General features: G+C 39.9%; 1 protein-coding gene across 1 annotated transcript; it reads right to left on the bottom strand.

Moving 5' to 3' along the window:
- Positions 1–5,498: 5,498 nt before the first annotated feature.
- LOC138769290 (hyaluronan synthase 1-like) lies at positions 5,499–13,120 on the bottom strand. Its single transcript, XM_069947670.1, has 6 exons — positions 13,080–13,120; positions 8,444–9,005; positions 8,091–8,248; positions 7,555–7,780; positions 6,627–6,759; positions 5,499–6,182 (listed from the first exon to the last, which is right to left on the bottom strand). The coding sequence occupies exons 2-6, from the start codon at positions 8,961–8,963 to the stop codon at positions 5,510–5,512; spliced, it is 1,710 nt and encodes a 569-aa protein (XP_069803771.1). The 5' UTR covers positions 8,964–9,005; positions 13,080–13,120; the 3' UTR covers positions 5,499–5,509.
- Between the last annotated feature and the right edge of the window lie 2,836 nt (positions 13,121–15,956).

The raw sequence follows: 15,956 nt of genomic DNA, 5'->3' as shown, positions 1-15,956 counted from the left end.
CAGAAAGGGTTTTTACAGAGTGTTACAGTCACGGGCCCAGATTTATCAAACAATGTAAAATAGACACTGGTGGAAACTGTCTATTACGACCAATCACAGCTCAATGGTCAGCTCTGGTAAAGACAAAGTTGAGCTGGGATTGGTTGCTAAGGGCGGTTAACACCATTGTCTATTTTACACCCTTTGATAAATCTGGGCCATGGTCTTTAGATGAATGATTTGGATGTCATATAGTTGGTCTTTGATCCATAAAATTTTTCCAAATGTATATTAAGACGTGACAGTTATCCCACAAGGGATCTGTAATAACTCAATGCAGTATAAAAATATTAGGTTCATCTAAAAGAACTAAACTCATGGGGTAAGGACAACGGAAAATGAGAGAGTGAAAAAGTAACAGAGAGAAAGAAGAAGGAAAAGGTAAAATGAGGAGCGAGAAAAAAGAAGGACGAAGAGCAAAAGAGAAGACATTAAAGGGGTTATCCAGCGCTACAATAACATGGCCACTTTCTTCCAGAGACAGCCCCACTCTTGTCTCCAGCTTGGGTGGAGTTTTGTTGCTCAGTTTCATTGAAGTGAATGGAGCTTAATTACAAACTGCACCTAACCTGGTCATGTTGTTTTTAAAAGAAAGTGGCCATGTTTTTGTAGCACTGGATAACCCCTTTAAGAAGAGAGAAATCTAGAAAAAAAAGAGGAAGATTGAGAGGGAAAAGTGGAAGAAAATCGAAAGATAGAGGTAAAAGTAGCAGATCAAAAAAAGAAATCGAGCAAGGACAAAGGGGAGATGAAGAGAGGGAGAAAAAAGAGGCCGGAAATGAGAGAAAAAGAAGATAAAGAGACAAAAAGAAAAGGATTAAAAAGAGAATTTTTTCTTTAAATTTGAAATTTAAAGGACAGAAGTGATGGAGATAGAGAGAGATAGAGAGAAGAAATGAAGAAAAAATTAGAGATAAAAGCGAGAAATTAGAAGAGAAAGAAAAGAGAGAGAAACAAACAAGTAAGCAACTGAAAGAAAAAAAGAGGAGAGAAAAGAGAGACAGACATAAACAACTGAAAGAAAAAAAGAAAGACAGACAGACATGAACAAACGTGCAAAAAGAGACAGACATGAACAAACAATTGAAAGAAGAAACAAGGAGAAAAAGAAGAGGCAGAGAAGGGAGGAACATGGAAAAAATAAATGGTTACTAAGAGGGAGTTAAAGGAAGAGTGTGAGGGAAGAGAGGGTCATATCAACAAGAGAGAAGGATGTAAGGGAAGAAAGGGTCATATCAACAAGAGAGAAGGATGTAAGGGAAGAGAGGGTCTTATCAACAAGAGAGAAGGACGTAAGGGAAGAGAGGGTCATATCAACAAGAGAGAAGAACGTTAGGGAAGAGAGGGTCTTATCAACAAGAGAGAAGAACATGAGGGAAGAGAGGGTCATATTAACAAGAGAAGGACGTGAGAGAAGAAAGGGTCATATCAACAAAAGGACTTGAGGGAAGAGAGGGCCATAGCAACAAGAGAGAAGGATATGAGGGAAGAGAGGGCCATAGCAACAAGAGAGAAGGATATGAGGGAAGAGAGGGCCATAGCAACAAGAGAGAAGGATATGAGGGAAGAGAGGGCCATAGCAACAAGAGTGAAAGATGTGAGGGAAGAAAGGGCTATAGCTACAAGAGGAAAGAGAGTTGGGTGTTCCCTATAACTGCTCTTCGGGGACATGTCTTTTCCTTGTATAGCCTGAGATCTTGATGTTGTCCTGTTCTTTTATACAGAAGAAACCTACCTAATTTAGAAAAATTGTTTCAATGTAAAGTAATTGCTGCACATGTTGGAGTGATACTACGTGACAGAAAATCATTTAGCTCGTGTCAAAATATTCAGTACACAAATTAAAGTGGTAATTCACTTCCCTCATCAAACATAATTATCCTGGAGATGAAGTTGTTAAAGTTTTTTTTCTGCTGATTTTTGTTTGCTTTTGTGGAAACTATGGGAATGATGATCATACAGTTTACAGGGTGTAAATGAACGTCTATGTAAGTGGTATAGGAGCTATTCTGGGATGCCCTGTAGACAGCTGCCAGTGGTGCATCATTACTTACTACTGGTGATTAATTATTGGGAGGATTTGCCCAAATCTGCTGTCAAAATCGATTTGGATTGGACATCTGATTTGGCTTAGGGCCCTATTCCACCGGACGATAATCGTTCGCATAATCGTTAACGATTAACGATCTCAAACGACCGCTATTGCGAAAGACCTGAAAACGTTCACTCATTTCCATGGAACAATAATCGTTACTTATGATCGTATTTGCGATAGTTTTTTCTTCCCTATTTCTTCGCTATTGCGTTCGTATCTACTGCGAACGACCGAACGATGTCTTATTCAAGGCAAACGATTTGCGAACGTTTTACGAACGAACAACAATAAAAAGAGGTCCAGGTCTTATAAAGCGATCAATGATTTCTTGTTCGGTTGTTAATCGTTAATTGCATTTCAACCGAATGATTATCGTTTAGATTTGAACGATTTAACGATAATCTGAATGATAATCGTCCGGTGGAATAGGGCCCTTAGTCTCCACGGGTGGAGAGTGCCCGGCTACACTAGTGCGAGGAGCTAGGTGGCAATGCATAGCATCTCCATCTTCCTCCTTAGGTCAGACAGTATGCAGAAATACATAGAACATCACTTACTGTAGAACAGCTGCTCAGTAAGTACCAGGGCAGACACAGATTTGGACGGGGCAAATAAAAAAGAATAAGGATTCGGAGGAAGGTTGGGTAACTGAGCTTAGTTGCCTACTGCTAAGAATTATATCATTGACACCAGGCTAAAGGCGCCCATACACTTGAGCTTGGGTTGAGCTGACAGTATAAAGCGTATAAAGGTCTCTCGACTTTCCAATGACTGATGATGTTGGTGGAGATAAGGATCAGGCATGATGGATCTTTATTGCCCATCCATTTGGTTTACCCCTCTCCATAAGGAACACATGTATGTATGGCCAGGCCAAATGCTTTTTTTATGGGGAGGCCGGAAGGCCCATACTTATTAAAGGTATATAGACACCTTAGCAATGATATCACTGGAAGGTGACACCAGGCTATATCACTGGCAGATGAAACTAGGTTAAAGCTGACCATACACATTAGTTTAATGTTGTCCAAACCCACAGTTTTCAACTGAATTGGCTGACCATCTTTCTGACAGGTGATGTCCTGGGAGGAAGGGAAAGGCGGGGCAGATTTCTGTTGCTTATTAGTGCCCTATTACATGGTTCATAATAGGCTGAATTGACCTGATTTGGCCAATTATTGCTCCATGTAATAGAGACAACGATCATAATCGTAATATTCATTGGCTGATCATTTCGTTAGGCCAAGACCTAAAACCATCAGTCGCCAACCATGATGTGCTGCTGACGTCTGATGATTGCCCAAACATTTAGTACTTAACCTGTCCACGCTTCCAGGTTTCTCCAGCGGTGTGTATGTGTCCCGACACCGTGCGCTGCAGCTTCCGATGGGCCTGTCTGAGCTGACAGGACGCTAAGCCAATAATTGGCCGGGACCGCCGTGGTAGGTGATTTTCTGAAGCTGCAGCGAGCGGTGCTGGGAGGCATACAGAGCACAGGAGGAGACAGAGCGTATACAGGTGAAGTATTAACTGCTTGGCAAGGGCTGCACAGACATCACTAACAATGTCCGTGCAGCCCTTGTTAATTGATTATCGAGCCGTGTAATAGGCCCAGTAAATGAGGGCAGATGTAGCAGATCGGCACTCGTTTATAGTATTGATCGGGCCTGATCAACCTGGGGGCAGAGAATACTATGGAGTAGTCAGGAAAAGTCAGTTCCTAGCAAACTATGGTGGCGATGTGTACATATAGGTGTTTGTGTGTTGGGGGTGGTATTGATAACAGTTCATGTAAGTGCAATGATACGATGAATTGAGACGTTAAAGTGTACCTTCAGTAATGAGGGTCACTTTTGTGCCTGCTATAGTGCAAACAATGGCCGTTGTTCCCGCTTGGTTTACACAATGTATGGCCATTCTGACTGCTGTACATTGCATAGACTTCTATGGTTCATTGTAGTGCAGGTACACCCAAATGTGCCCGCATTCCAATTAAAATAAAATGATGCTCCGCAGGAACATGTCAAACAGTGGCCGTTCATGGCAATATCATTGTCATTTAGTCGGACTAATCCTTTTCATGTTTACCTCTGATGTAAGTGACAAGACAGGGTTGTGGAAACCCCATTAAAATGCATGGGATATGGGTTGTCGTCACATATGTCACATCAAATTCCGACCCATGTAAACATGGCCTTCAGAAGCTAATCTGAAACGTTGACGAGCAACAAAAGCTACAAGAAGCCGGTGACCACATTACATGTCTATGCTCCAACAGAGGTCACAGTAGTCACCTGTAAACTTGTGTGTCGTTTTTTAATTATAGCACAATAATAATGGAATTATTATTTATTTTCGTGAAAAAAACTAAGAAGTCATTGCTAATAAAAAATAAATATTTTATTCTTAATAAAACCACAAAAATTATAAATAAATAATTATATAAAATCCATTTGTATAATTGTCATTATTTACACGTATTACAATACCGTAACTTCTTAACCTTAGACGGGGGAGGGGGGGGGGACACCTACGTAGAGACCTGAGGCTGCCGTAAAACTAAATTAGTTATTATTTTCGAAAAAAAGTAATTATAATAGTGTTTCGTATTATTATTTTTATCAGCAAGATAGCTGTCATGTTGGTTGCAGCCTCAGAATGTATAGGAGTACCCCTGACCATTAGTAGGTTCTGTAACAGAAAGGCACCCCCCAAAAAATAAAAAAAATTATACCGTAACCCCTAAAGCAGCAATATTGAATCTTCCCTGAGCCGCTGTCACTTCTTTATGTCAGTAATAGGAGACTTGAGGGGCTATAACGTCCATTGGTTCAAGTCTTGGCCTTTTTCCTATATGTATAGTATGTGGTGCTACATGTCACAAAAAGACTGGGATGTCTACCGTCCATGATAATAAATAGAGTTTTTTGGCTTTGATATGTAGGCATGCTGATGACTTAATCGAAATGCACTGCGCATGTTATAAAGGGGTTAATCCAATGAACAAAGTGCTGTCTAATGTAAACCGAACCCATCACTCCTGGTTCCCAGTTCCACTTGACATCAACGGTTGACTCTGTCCAACACTGATGCTGCCATATAATTATAACCTTCTACTGTAATTGACAGTACCTGGTTGTGGATTCTTGACAACATGCACAACAAGATAATGCCGTAGGGAAGGACTAAAGGAGGATCAGATGAGATACGGGAAGTCATTTTTGAAGAACTATCTGTAGCATAGGTGGCGTTCTACAACCTTAAATAATGATGGAACCACCACAGTGTTAGTCTGGTCTTCTTAAGGTTACCATACATATTGGTGAATACTTCTGGTATCATGTGCTTTGCTGGATCGACTGTTTTTGGTCGTGCTCATTTATCAACATCATAGTAATCGGATCTTTTTCTGCAACAGCGTCTGATCCAGAGCCAGTAGAGGGCAACCATTAGTAGCCAGTAGCTGGCGTAAGCAGCGGCTCCATAGATCAAGTAGTTTTTCTCAGCATCAATAAGTCTGCATTCAGTACATAGTGACATCATGATGATGGTATAGAGCAAACCAGCAAAGAGCACTCCCCACCAAATAGATAGGGGAAGAAGTGGAATGTAGTTGCCCACCATCTTCTTGCGCCCAGATGTTCCCCAGCTGCTCTTGTTCATAGTAAGAATGGCAAAGTACTTGGATGGAAGGAGGCCAGCCATATACAGCACAGCATACAAGGACATGAATATCATGACCATGTTGCCTCGAAGGAAACATGCATACAAAGCTTTGATGGTGGCAATGAGTTGGATGGTTAGCAGAACCCACATAATGTCCCACAGGTGGCAGCTGAAGAATAGTTTTACAACTGTAGCTGTAACAAAAAATGGAAAGATGCCAGCGATAATGGATTCATATGTCATCCAGAGGTGGTGCTTGTGCCACCAGAGAGCATTGTACAGCCATTCCCGAAAGTAGGACTTGGTCCATCGAGTCTGTTGGTTGAGCCAACGCAAGAGCTGGGCAGGAGTCTCTGAGTAGCATTTTGATCGAGCAGTGTACCTGTAAAAAAATCATATGTCTTTTAGATAAGTCCAGTGTATCCTGTTTTTAATTTTAAAGATATTAGTTCTTACACAAGCAGCCCTCTTTCAATGGTTTAGCACTCTATACACAATTGTAATCTAGAAGTCATTTAGTCATTTAGCTTGAAAAACATTTAAAAACAAAACCAGTAGAGATGAGCAAATGCTCTGGTTCGTACATACGCGAATGCTCAGCATTTGATTACCAGTGGCTGAAGAAGTTGGATGCAGCCCTAGGAAGTCCTGAAAAACATGGATATGGCCTATGACCTATGGCTGTGTCCTTGTTTTCCAGGCAGCCTTTAGGCTGCATCCAACTTCCTCAACCATCGCTAATCAAATAGAAAACATGTGGGATCTCACATTTTTTGACATGTTTGACATGTTAAGTACAACAGGCCCATCATAACATAGTACTCACTTGGTTGCATAGCCAATACTGAGCATTCTGTTGGTCAAATGACGATCATCTCCAAAAGTACAATGTGTTCCCAAAAACTTCTGGTTATACCAAGACTCGAGGAACGTTTGAAGAAGATCATTTCGATAAAGACCTAAAGATTTGATAAAATAAATGGTTTACGTATACTGAAATAACGTTTCAGATATCTACAGAGAGACACGAGACAATAGTGGCCATGGTTTATAGATGATCATGGTCATGCATTGCCTAAGCCTCCAGCTGCATCTGCTTTTTCAAAGCAAAGTCTAAAGCAAATTACTAGAAAATGCACAAACATTCGTGAAAGGTTGACAGTTTATATGTAGATGCCACGGACATATATAAAGATGATAGGGTCCTTGGCGAAGATTTGCATTGGGCTCCTGTCTGGTGCTGGATAACATCACCACATTGATAACCACCTTGGACTTGTTGACTTGGTGATTGTTCCTCGACTCATTTCTAAGACTTTTGGGTAAACTTTTCACATCTATGTATGCTAACATTATTTGGCCCCTGCATAAAATATTACTAAACAGAGCCATTAAAATGAGGGTTGGAGGCATTGTGGGCTCCAATAATGGTAATATATTTTGGAACTGTGCCTACGTTGGCTACCTAAAGAGCAGAGCTGGAGAGAATTGATCATATGGGAGGTTCCCACAAAAAAAAATGTCACCTATTCACTGGAGAGGATATAAATGTGATTTCTGGGGATTAGACTGTTGGGTCCTCCATGATCATGAGAACAGAGGTTCCCTAGAGTGCTTTGTAAATGGAATGGCAGTGCACCTACGTGACCACTGCTTCGCTCACTGGTGACACTAACGACACAAATTTCTCCCTTCTGGAACAGAGCAAATTAGTGTAATTTATTGAGAAGTAACCATAGTTTAGGAGAACTTACCTAGAGGACCACTGATGCAGGAGACACAGTCGAAGTAAGACTGGCAAGCTCTTTCCACATTGAAGGCGATCCAATACCGTAGGCTGCTCATAAAACTTATGTAGGAATCCGAAAGGTTCAGGATGCGCACATCTCCTCCTACTGCTCCATATCGGTCATTAGACTCCAGGACCTTTACAAGCTCCACGGTGGCCAGAGGTTCTAGTTTGGTGTCTGAGTCACACACCTGTATGTGCAAATAGGAATGTCATATTGTTTATTTCTGATGGAGGACAAGGGGAGTAGTATGTCTTCTTGAGCAAAATGCCAAATTGGTAAATGGAGCCTTACAAGCCATGCAATGCTCCATGGGAAAGGGGTATGCAAAGTAGCTAACTTAAGGTTAAACTTTAAGAAAAACAGGACCCCGACGTACCAAGTGGCAGAAATACTTTTACACCCATAGGCTCTAGGCTCCAGGTACAACATTCCCTTTGCACTCTCTATATATATTTCCCTGGTTAACTAGAACCTAAAAGTTAGGATGTTTGTCTTACCTGGATGTAGTCTACGCTGTCTCCCAAAGCTTTGAAGGCCGTGTACATGACTTCTCTCTTTCCGCCCCATTTTTGCATGATGCACACACATCGCTTTGTCCTAATAAGAGTCTCAACCTCTATTCTGGAAGGATCTTCCATTTCGATTTCTGTGTACATAGGCAAAGGTTCTTCTTGCAGTTGGTCATCAGAATGATCCTGCATCTCCAAACCAATGGTGAATGGCCTCGGGTTTGCTATGGTATTATCATACTGTGGGTGTCCGATGATAGTTGAATAGATATTATTTTGCTCTTCAGCCTCCATATTACGATTTGGTCTATTTTGATACAAATTGTCTAGGGGCATGCCGTCTCCAGCACCAGGGAATTTTTCTGCTGTGTCTTTGTCCCAATGATGGTAGTTGTTCTTCCAGACGTATGTCCCAACGTCTTCTTTAGAAAAAACTTCTTTGAACATGTCCATCATGTATTGGTCGTCTGGACTGTTGCCATCAATGACCATGATGATTCTAAGTTTGTCTGGTGGGTACTCTGTGTTTTTGACAGATTCTAGACACTCACGTAAATAAGCTGGATCCTCCTGGAAGGCAGATATTGTCAAGGCCACAGATTTAGTGTATGAGCAGGGGAGACCGCCTCGTCTCATCTTCCTGTGTTCCAAATAGGCAAAAAAACTCTGAATGATAAGATGAGTCGAGAGGAAGGCACCGTAGATGCCAAAGGCCATGATCTTAAACTCATCTGTGGCTAGGGGTATGCTGTCAATAAAAGCCCATAATACCCCAGCCAGAACTATAAATGCAAAGGTAAAAGTCACTATCCTTCGGACTACGCCCACCCACGGGCGCTCATCTTTTTGTATATCAGCCATTTTTAAAGGCTCCCAATTGTGAGAGAGCTACGAGAAATGTGTCTGCAAAGGAGAAAAACACTCAGTGTTAGGCGTGAACAATTTGACATGAGATCATAGAATTAAGGAACACTTTAACAGTGGATTGGGTTTTCCTTCAACTGTAAATGGTAAGGTCTTCCACCCGTACAAGAGAAATCATGTATGCAGTGGATAATAATTTACGAGGCGGCTTCAGATGACAAGTAACCAGGATCTCCGCATGCAAGGAGTCGCCCCATGTCAGTCTACTCCATAGTGAACTTGCCTTAAATAGCCCATTATAATTGGTAGCACTAAAGAACTCTTATAGTCCCTAGGAAAACTCTTGGAACTGGTAGTTTGCCCCAGTTGTCATAGTCATCAGGATAGTCCACCACAATGACTAACACTTGACTGTTGGTACTAGTAAGTTGTGGACTGATTTAGGTACTGTTAAGCACAGTATGGCTCTCTTTGAAAAAATTATTAATTTATTGTAATTTACAATTACATGGGCACTCTAATATCATTAAACACTATGCCGCTATTACTGTAAATGGACAATATATGGAACTGTTATTATTGAACGCTATAAAGAAAATAATTTTTGGGCACTATATGGAACTTTTATTATTAAACACTATATAGAAATATTACTTTGACACTATATGGAACTGTTATTACTGAACACTATATAGAAATATTACTTTGACACTATGTGGAGTTGTTATTACTTAACACTTTATAGAAATATTACTTTGGCACAGTATGGAACTGTTATTATTAAACCCTATATAGAAATATGACTTTGGCACAGTATGGAACTGTTATTATTGAACCCTATATAGAAATATTACTTTGGCACAATATGGGACTGTTATAATTGCACCCTATATAGAAATATTACTTTGGCACAATATGGGACTGTTATAATTGCACCCTATATAGAAATATTACTTTGGCACAATATGGGACTGTTATAATTGCACCCTATATAGAAATATTACTTTGGCACAATATGGGACTGTTATAATTGCACCCTATATAGAAATATTACTTTGGCACAGTATGGAACTGTTATTATTGTACCCTATATAGAAATATTACTTTGGCACAGTATGGAACTGTTATTATTGAACCCTATATAGAAATATTACTTTGGCACAATATGGAACTGTTATAATTGCACCCTATATAGAAATATTACTTTGGCACAGTATGGAACTGTTATTATTGTACCCTATATAGAAATATTACTTTGGCACAGTATGGAACTGTTATTATTGAACCCTATATAGAAATATTACTTTGGCACAGTTTGCAACTGTTATTAGTAAACACTATAAAATTATTACTTACTTTGGCATTGTATGGGGCAGTTATTATTTGATATTGAACTGAACTATTATTTTGCCACTGAGGAACTATTATTCGGCTCCTCTCACTTGGGCACTGTTTGCAGCTGTTGAATAATAAATGACACTATGACAATATTACATTGGTACCACATGGAGCTGTTATTATTAAACAGTATAAGGCACTACTACTTGGGCACTGTATGCAAATGTTATTATTACTGTGCGGTACTATTACACGGGCATTATAATGAAGACTATATGGTAGTTTTGTTGGACACAATATACCAGTGTTTCCCTAAACAGGAGATTTTATCAGCTCTTTATCGTCTATGATCATGGATTTTATTTCCATGACTGGCATTTTTGGATCAGACAGGACACTAGAGGAGCTTGTACTTACTTGTATCCAGGTCTAGCTTAAACAAAGAGCCCAAACACAGAAAGTCCCGGTCATCTGCGCACTTATAGAGGAGTCAGTCATCCGATTGATGAATACATTTAGACACTCTGTACTGGCGGGGACTTTGGTCTCTTTTTTTTTAAACATGCACAATACTAAAAAGCTGCCTTCAGGAGACTGGACCAGGATACAAGTAAGTATAGCTGTTATATAGCTGCCTTCAGGAGACTGGACCTGGATACAGTAAGTGTAGCTGTTATACAGCTGCCTTCAGGAGACTGGACCTGGATACAGTAAGTTTAGCTGTTATATAGCTGACTTCAGGAGACTGGACCTGGGTACAAGTAAGTATAAATTTGTTATAAAGCATGATAACTAAAAAAAATGTAAATGTAAATATAAAAAAATGAATGTAAATTGCAAACTTGCTTTATATCACATCCCCTGCTGATGCTAATGTATAAAAGTGATATACTGTAGAAATTATGTAATGATGTGGATTCTGCATATTCTAAGGCAGGGATCGGTAAGAGGTGTAGGATTACCTGTTAATGCTTCAGGCTAAGACACTAAGAACTTTTTCAATTTTAACACTTACTTTTCCTTTTCATAGAATATAACAACAGGAACTAACATCATAGCTTTAGAATTATAGAATAGAATAATAGAATTATTCCTGATTGTATCATCTCTTATCTAGTTTATAATCTATCATTATCTATCTATCTATCTATCTATCTATCTCCTATCTATCTATCTATCTATCTATCTCCTATCTATCTATCTATCTATCTATCTATCTATCTATCTCCTATCTATCTATCTATCTATCTATCTATCTATCTATCTATCTATCTCCTATCTATCTATCTATCTCCTATCTATCTATCTATCTCCTATCTATCTATCTATCTATCTATCTATCTATCTATCTCCTATCTATCTATCTATCTATCTATCTCCTATCTATCTATCTATCTATCTATCTATCTATCTATCTATCTCCTATCTATCTATCTCCTATCTATCTATCTATCTATCTATCTATCTATCTATCTATCTATCTATCTATCTCCTATCTATCTATCTATCTATCTATCTATCTATCTATCTCCTATCTATCTATCTATCTATCTATCTATCTATCTATCTATCTATCTATCAAATAGAAAAAGAGCAGAACTCGTGTTGGTTAAATTTGTAGAGTGGGTGCTCGCAGAGTCGACCGTGATTAAGGGTCCCAAAGTCCATAAAATGAAAAAATATGCAGCACTTTGCAATGGAATAAATTTTTCACCTTTCCTTGTAACCCTTTGGAGTGCTGCAGATTTTTTCTTTTTATCTATCTATCTATCTCCTATCTATCTATCTATCTATCTATCTATCTATCTATCTATCTAACAAAACACAACAATCACTGAACTCAGGGAGAACAGTGAAAAATTCAATGGAGTACTCATTTAAGAGTCTCCATTGATTGTCCCATACAAAATTTGAATATGCAAAAAAGGGGTCCGTGGTGCCTCAGTTACGTAACTGAGGCTCCACTGATCCCTTTTTTGCATATCTATCTATCTCCTATCTATCTATCTATCTATCTATCTATCTATCTATCTATCTATCTCCTATCTATCTATCTATCTATCTATCGATCTATCTCCTATCTATCTATCTCCTATCTATCTATCTATCTATCTGTCTATCTATCTTCTATCTATCTATCTATCTATCTATCTATCTATCTATCTATCGATCTATCTCCTATCTATCTATCTCCTATCTATCTATCTATCGATCTATCTCCTATCTATCTATCTCCTATCTATCTATCTATCTATCTATCTATCTATCTGTCTATCTATCGATCTATCTCCTATCTATCTATCTCCTATCTATCTATCTATCTATCTATCTATCTATCTCCTATCTATCTCCTATCTATCTATCTATCTATCTCCTATCTATCGATCTCCTATCTATCTATCTATCTATCTATCTCCTATCTATCTATCTATCTATCTATCTATCTATCTATCTCTATCTATTTATCTATCAATCTATCTATCTATTGATCTATCATCCATCTATCTCCTATCTATCTTTCTGTCTGTCTGTCTATCTATCTATCTATCTATCTATCTCCTATCTATCTCCTATCTATCTCCTATCTATCTATCTATCTATCTATCTATCTATCTATCTATCTCCTATCTATCTATCTATCTATCTATCTCCTATCTATCTATCTATCTATCTATCTATCTATCTATCTATCGATCTCCTATCTATCTATCTATCTATCTATCTATCTATCTATCTATCCTGTGAACATAAACCATACTGTAAGATTCCTCTTACCAGATCAGCCGAGTTGCTCCACTTTGCTTGCACAGTCTCACGCTGTCCCGGAGTGTGTTCTGCTTTAATATAGGGGACACACCTTATACATGACTACGTAATAGCTAAAAGACGTCTTTTCTGTCCTCTCTCTGAGGAATGAGTCTAGCAGGATTTTTTTGGACAGACTCACATACCAATAGGAAGCTACACTGTGGGTTCACTAATATTTAAGAAATTTCATTGTAATGGATTTTATTAGTATTATTTTTTGTGCTTCCTTTACCAACCATGTATCCCAAAGTGGGGGTTGGGGTGGGGGGTACATGTCCTGCTGTTGCCTTACAAATTGATCAGCTGAAGACAGAAACAAAAAAGGGGCATCACTAGTGTTGTATCTTTAGAGACTGGTAGTAAAAAAAAACTGTTACTAAAAAAACATGGTCTGAACATGCACTAAGCTGATGGGTTGTGGAACTGAGGAAGGTGATGGAGCAGGGGTAGGGAACCTTAGCTCTTTTGCTGTTGCAAAACTACAACTCCCATCATGCCTGGAGAGCCAAAGCTAAGCTTAGAGTATCCTGTATCAGTTGCCCCTAGCAACCAATCAGATTCCACCTTTCATTTTCCAAAGCGTCTGTGAGGAATGTAAAGTGGAATCTGATTGGTTGCTAGGGGCAACTGAGACAGTTTCACTTTACACCATGTTTGATTACACATACTGTCCACCTACTTTTAGACCACACTGTATTAAAGAATTGCCTTTTATGCCTCAGTGTTCCATGATATTTGTTTGTTAAAAAAACATAATTTTTTAGACTTTGTAGTGGCAAGACTACAGACTAGTGTTGAGCAAGTATTCTCTATCAAGCATAGGCTGCTTGATGCTTCACCATGGACCTTATGGTGCTAATGCCAATCAACAAGCTTTAAGGCAACGGAAATGCATAATGCACTTCCTCAGCCTCTACCCATTTGAGGGTAGACCCATAAATCATACTTACCATCCTGGGCTCCAGGAATGCAACGTCTTCACCTTCATCTGCAATCAGCTAATAAGACGGGACTCCACTGCGGCCACTATTTGCAGATGAAAATAGAAGATGCTGCTAGCTGGGAGCCCAGGACTGTAAGTATACCCCCCCCCCCTTCAACAGAACACAGTCTGTCCCTCTGGGGCTTAAGTGGGATGCCGAGCATGTCCACTTAACCCCCTGGGGGGCCAGACTGTAACTTTCTAAGGTTTTTAGATGAACCAGATACCCTCCCCTCTGCCCCTCTACTCTAGCATTTTAGTGCTCACTTAACACTACTACCGACATTACATACACAGTACAAGAAATTATATATATATATATATATAATGCAGTGCATGGAGGCTGTACCGCTCCATTCTGAGTAGCCATACATGTATCATTCACTACTTATTCACCTCCATAGGATTGTAATGGGGGTGGATTGGACAATACTTAAGTTTTTCTAGTGAAGAGCAAACTTTTTGAACTTCCCTTCTAGTGAATAACAGTTTTTGAAGGTGGACCTGACTCTTGTGAGAAAGACTCTTGTAGAATTTCAGTAGCCAGAGCCGTCTGTCCTGAGACTGAAGACAATATTCCCCTGAGGGTGCATGAGACTATCCCTCACAATCCCATTATCTGCAGGTGTTTGGCTTTGCCTTTGTGGGTCAAGAATGGAGTTACCGAGTCAAAGACAGAACAAGTTTAAGGGCAATGGAAAAGTGGAAAGTGAAACTAAGTGCAACCAATCAGATTCCACCTTTCATTCCTCACAGACTCTTTGGGAAATGAAAGGTGGAATCTGCTTGGTTGCTAGGGGCAACTAAGCCAGTTTCACTTTACACCATGTTTGATAAATCTCCCCCATAGAGTCCAGTAAGACTAGCCTCTGCTGTAGAGGACCCCCACAGTTATGATTTAATGCAGTGTCGTGTAAAGACGACTTTACTCATGGTTGTGTGCGGCATGGTCCCACGAGAGGGGCATACATTGCACTTAGCCCCTGATAGGGAGGGTAAATGGGGATAGCACCCCTATAAGGCTATTACAGTGCCACCATTTACAATATTTTTTCTCATGAACAATGGAAACCATAACTTGGTATAAGTGAGAAATAAATGAGATTCCTTAAATTAAAGGCCCTTTTACACAGAAAGATTATGGTGCAAAAGACATTGTTTTATCGTTGGTATTTAATGGATAGTCTTTCCGTATGTAGGCAGGCAACCGTCAAACTACTGTCGTTGGTTGTATCCTTTAAGCCGACCATAAAATCGTTGTTAGATCTTTCGGTGTATGCACACCTTGTTCGTTATTACGATCGTTTGTAGACCCATAGTCTAGAGTATGTGAATGAATGTAATTACGATCTTAAAGGAGAAGTACAGCGGGGGTTAAAAATAATTTCTGTCTAGGGATGGGGGGGAACTTAATAAACAAGGTAGACTTACCCTTCCTGGTCCTTGCACAGCACCGCGTACCGCTCTTGGACCATGCTGACAGTCTGCAGATCTCCCCTGCAGCTACATCACGACCCAGCTGATAGATGCCCAGCTCAGCCAGTCAATGACTGGGGAGGGACACCACTGCAGTCACTGATTGGCTGGCTGAACGAGCTAAATCCCACCCCTCAGTGACGTGTCACGCGGGTCTTCAATGCAATCTCTATGGAAGCGCGTGACTTCCGGCATTCAATCACAGAACACACAAGAGGAGTCACAGCAGAGGCGGATGTGAGCGTGCGCCGGATTTGAACGGCGTTGCGGGACCGCAACGAAGCCGCGCCGCGGGACACGAATCAGCTGCGGGGAGTATATGCGCCTGCGCCTGGGCGGGGTCCAATAATAATTTTTTGTAAACTGCTTCTTTAAGGTCAGCTCAC

The sequence above is a fragment of the Dendropsophus ebraccatus genome, chromosome 12 (genome assembly GCF_027789765.1).
Source record: "Dendropsophus ebraccatus isolate aDenEbr1 chromosome 12, aDenEbr1.pat, whole genome shotgun sequence".
NCBI lineage: Eukaryota > Metazoa > Chordata > Amphibia > Anura > Hylidae > Dendropsophus > Dendropsophus ebraccatus.
This window is presented reverse-complemented; position numbering and strand designations above follow the sequence as displayed.

Coding starts and splice junctions, on each gene's coding strand:
- LOC138769290 (XM_069947670.1), bottom strand. CDS start 8,963: ATGGCTGATATACAAAAAGATGAGCGCCCGTGGGTGGGCGTAGTCCGA. Junction 8,249..8,443: donor AAAATTCCCTGGTGCTGGAG/ACGGCATGCCCC, acceptor AACCTTTGCCTA/TGTACACAGAAATCGAAATG. Junction 6,183..6,626: donor AGTATTGGCTATGCAACCAA/GTGAGTACTATG, acceptor ATTTTTTTACAG/GTACACTGCTCGATCAAAAT.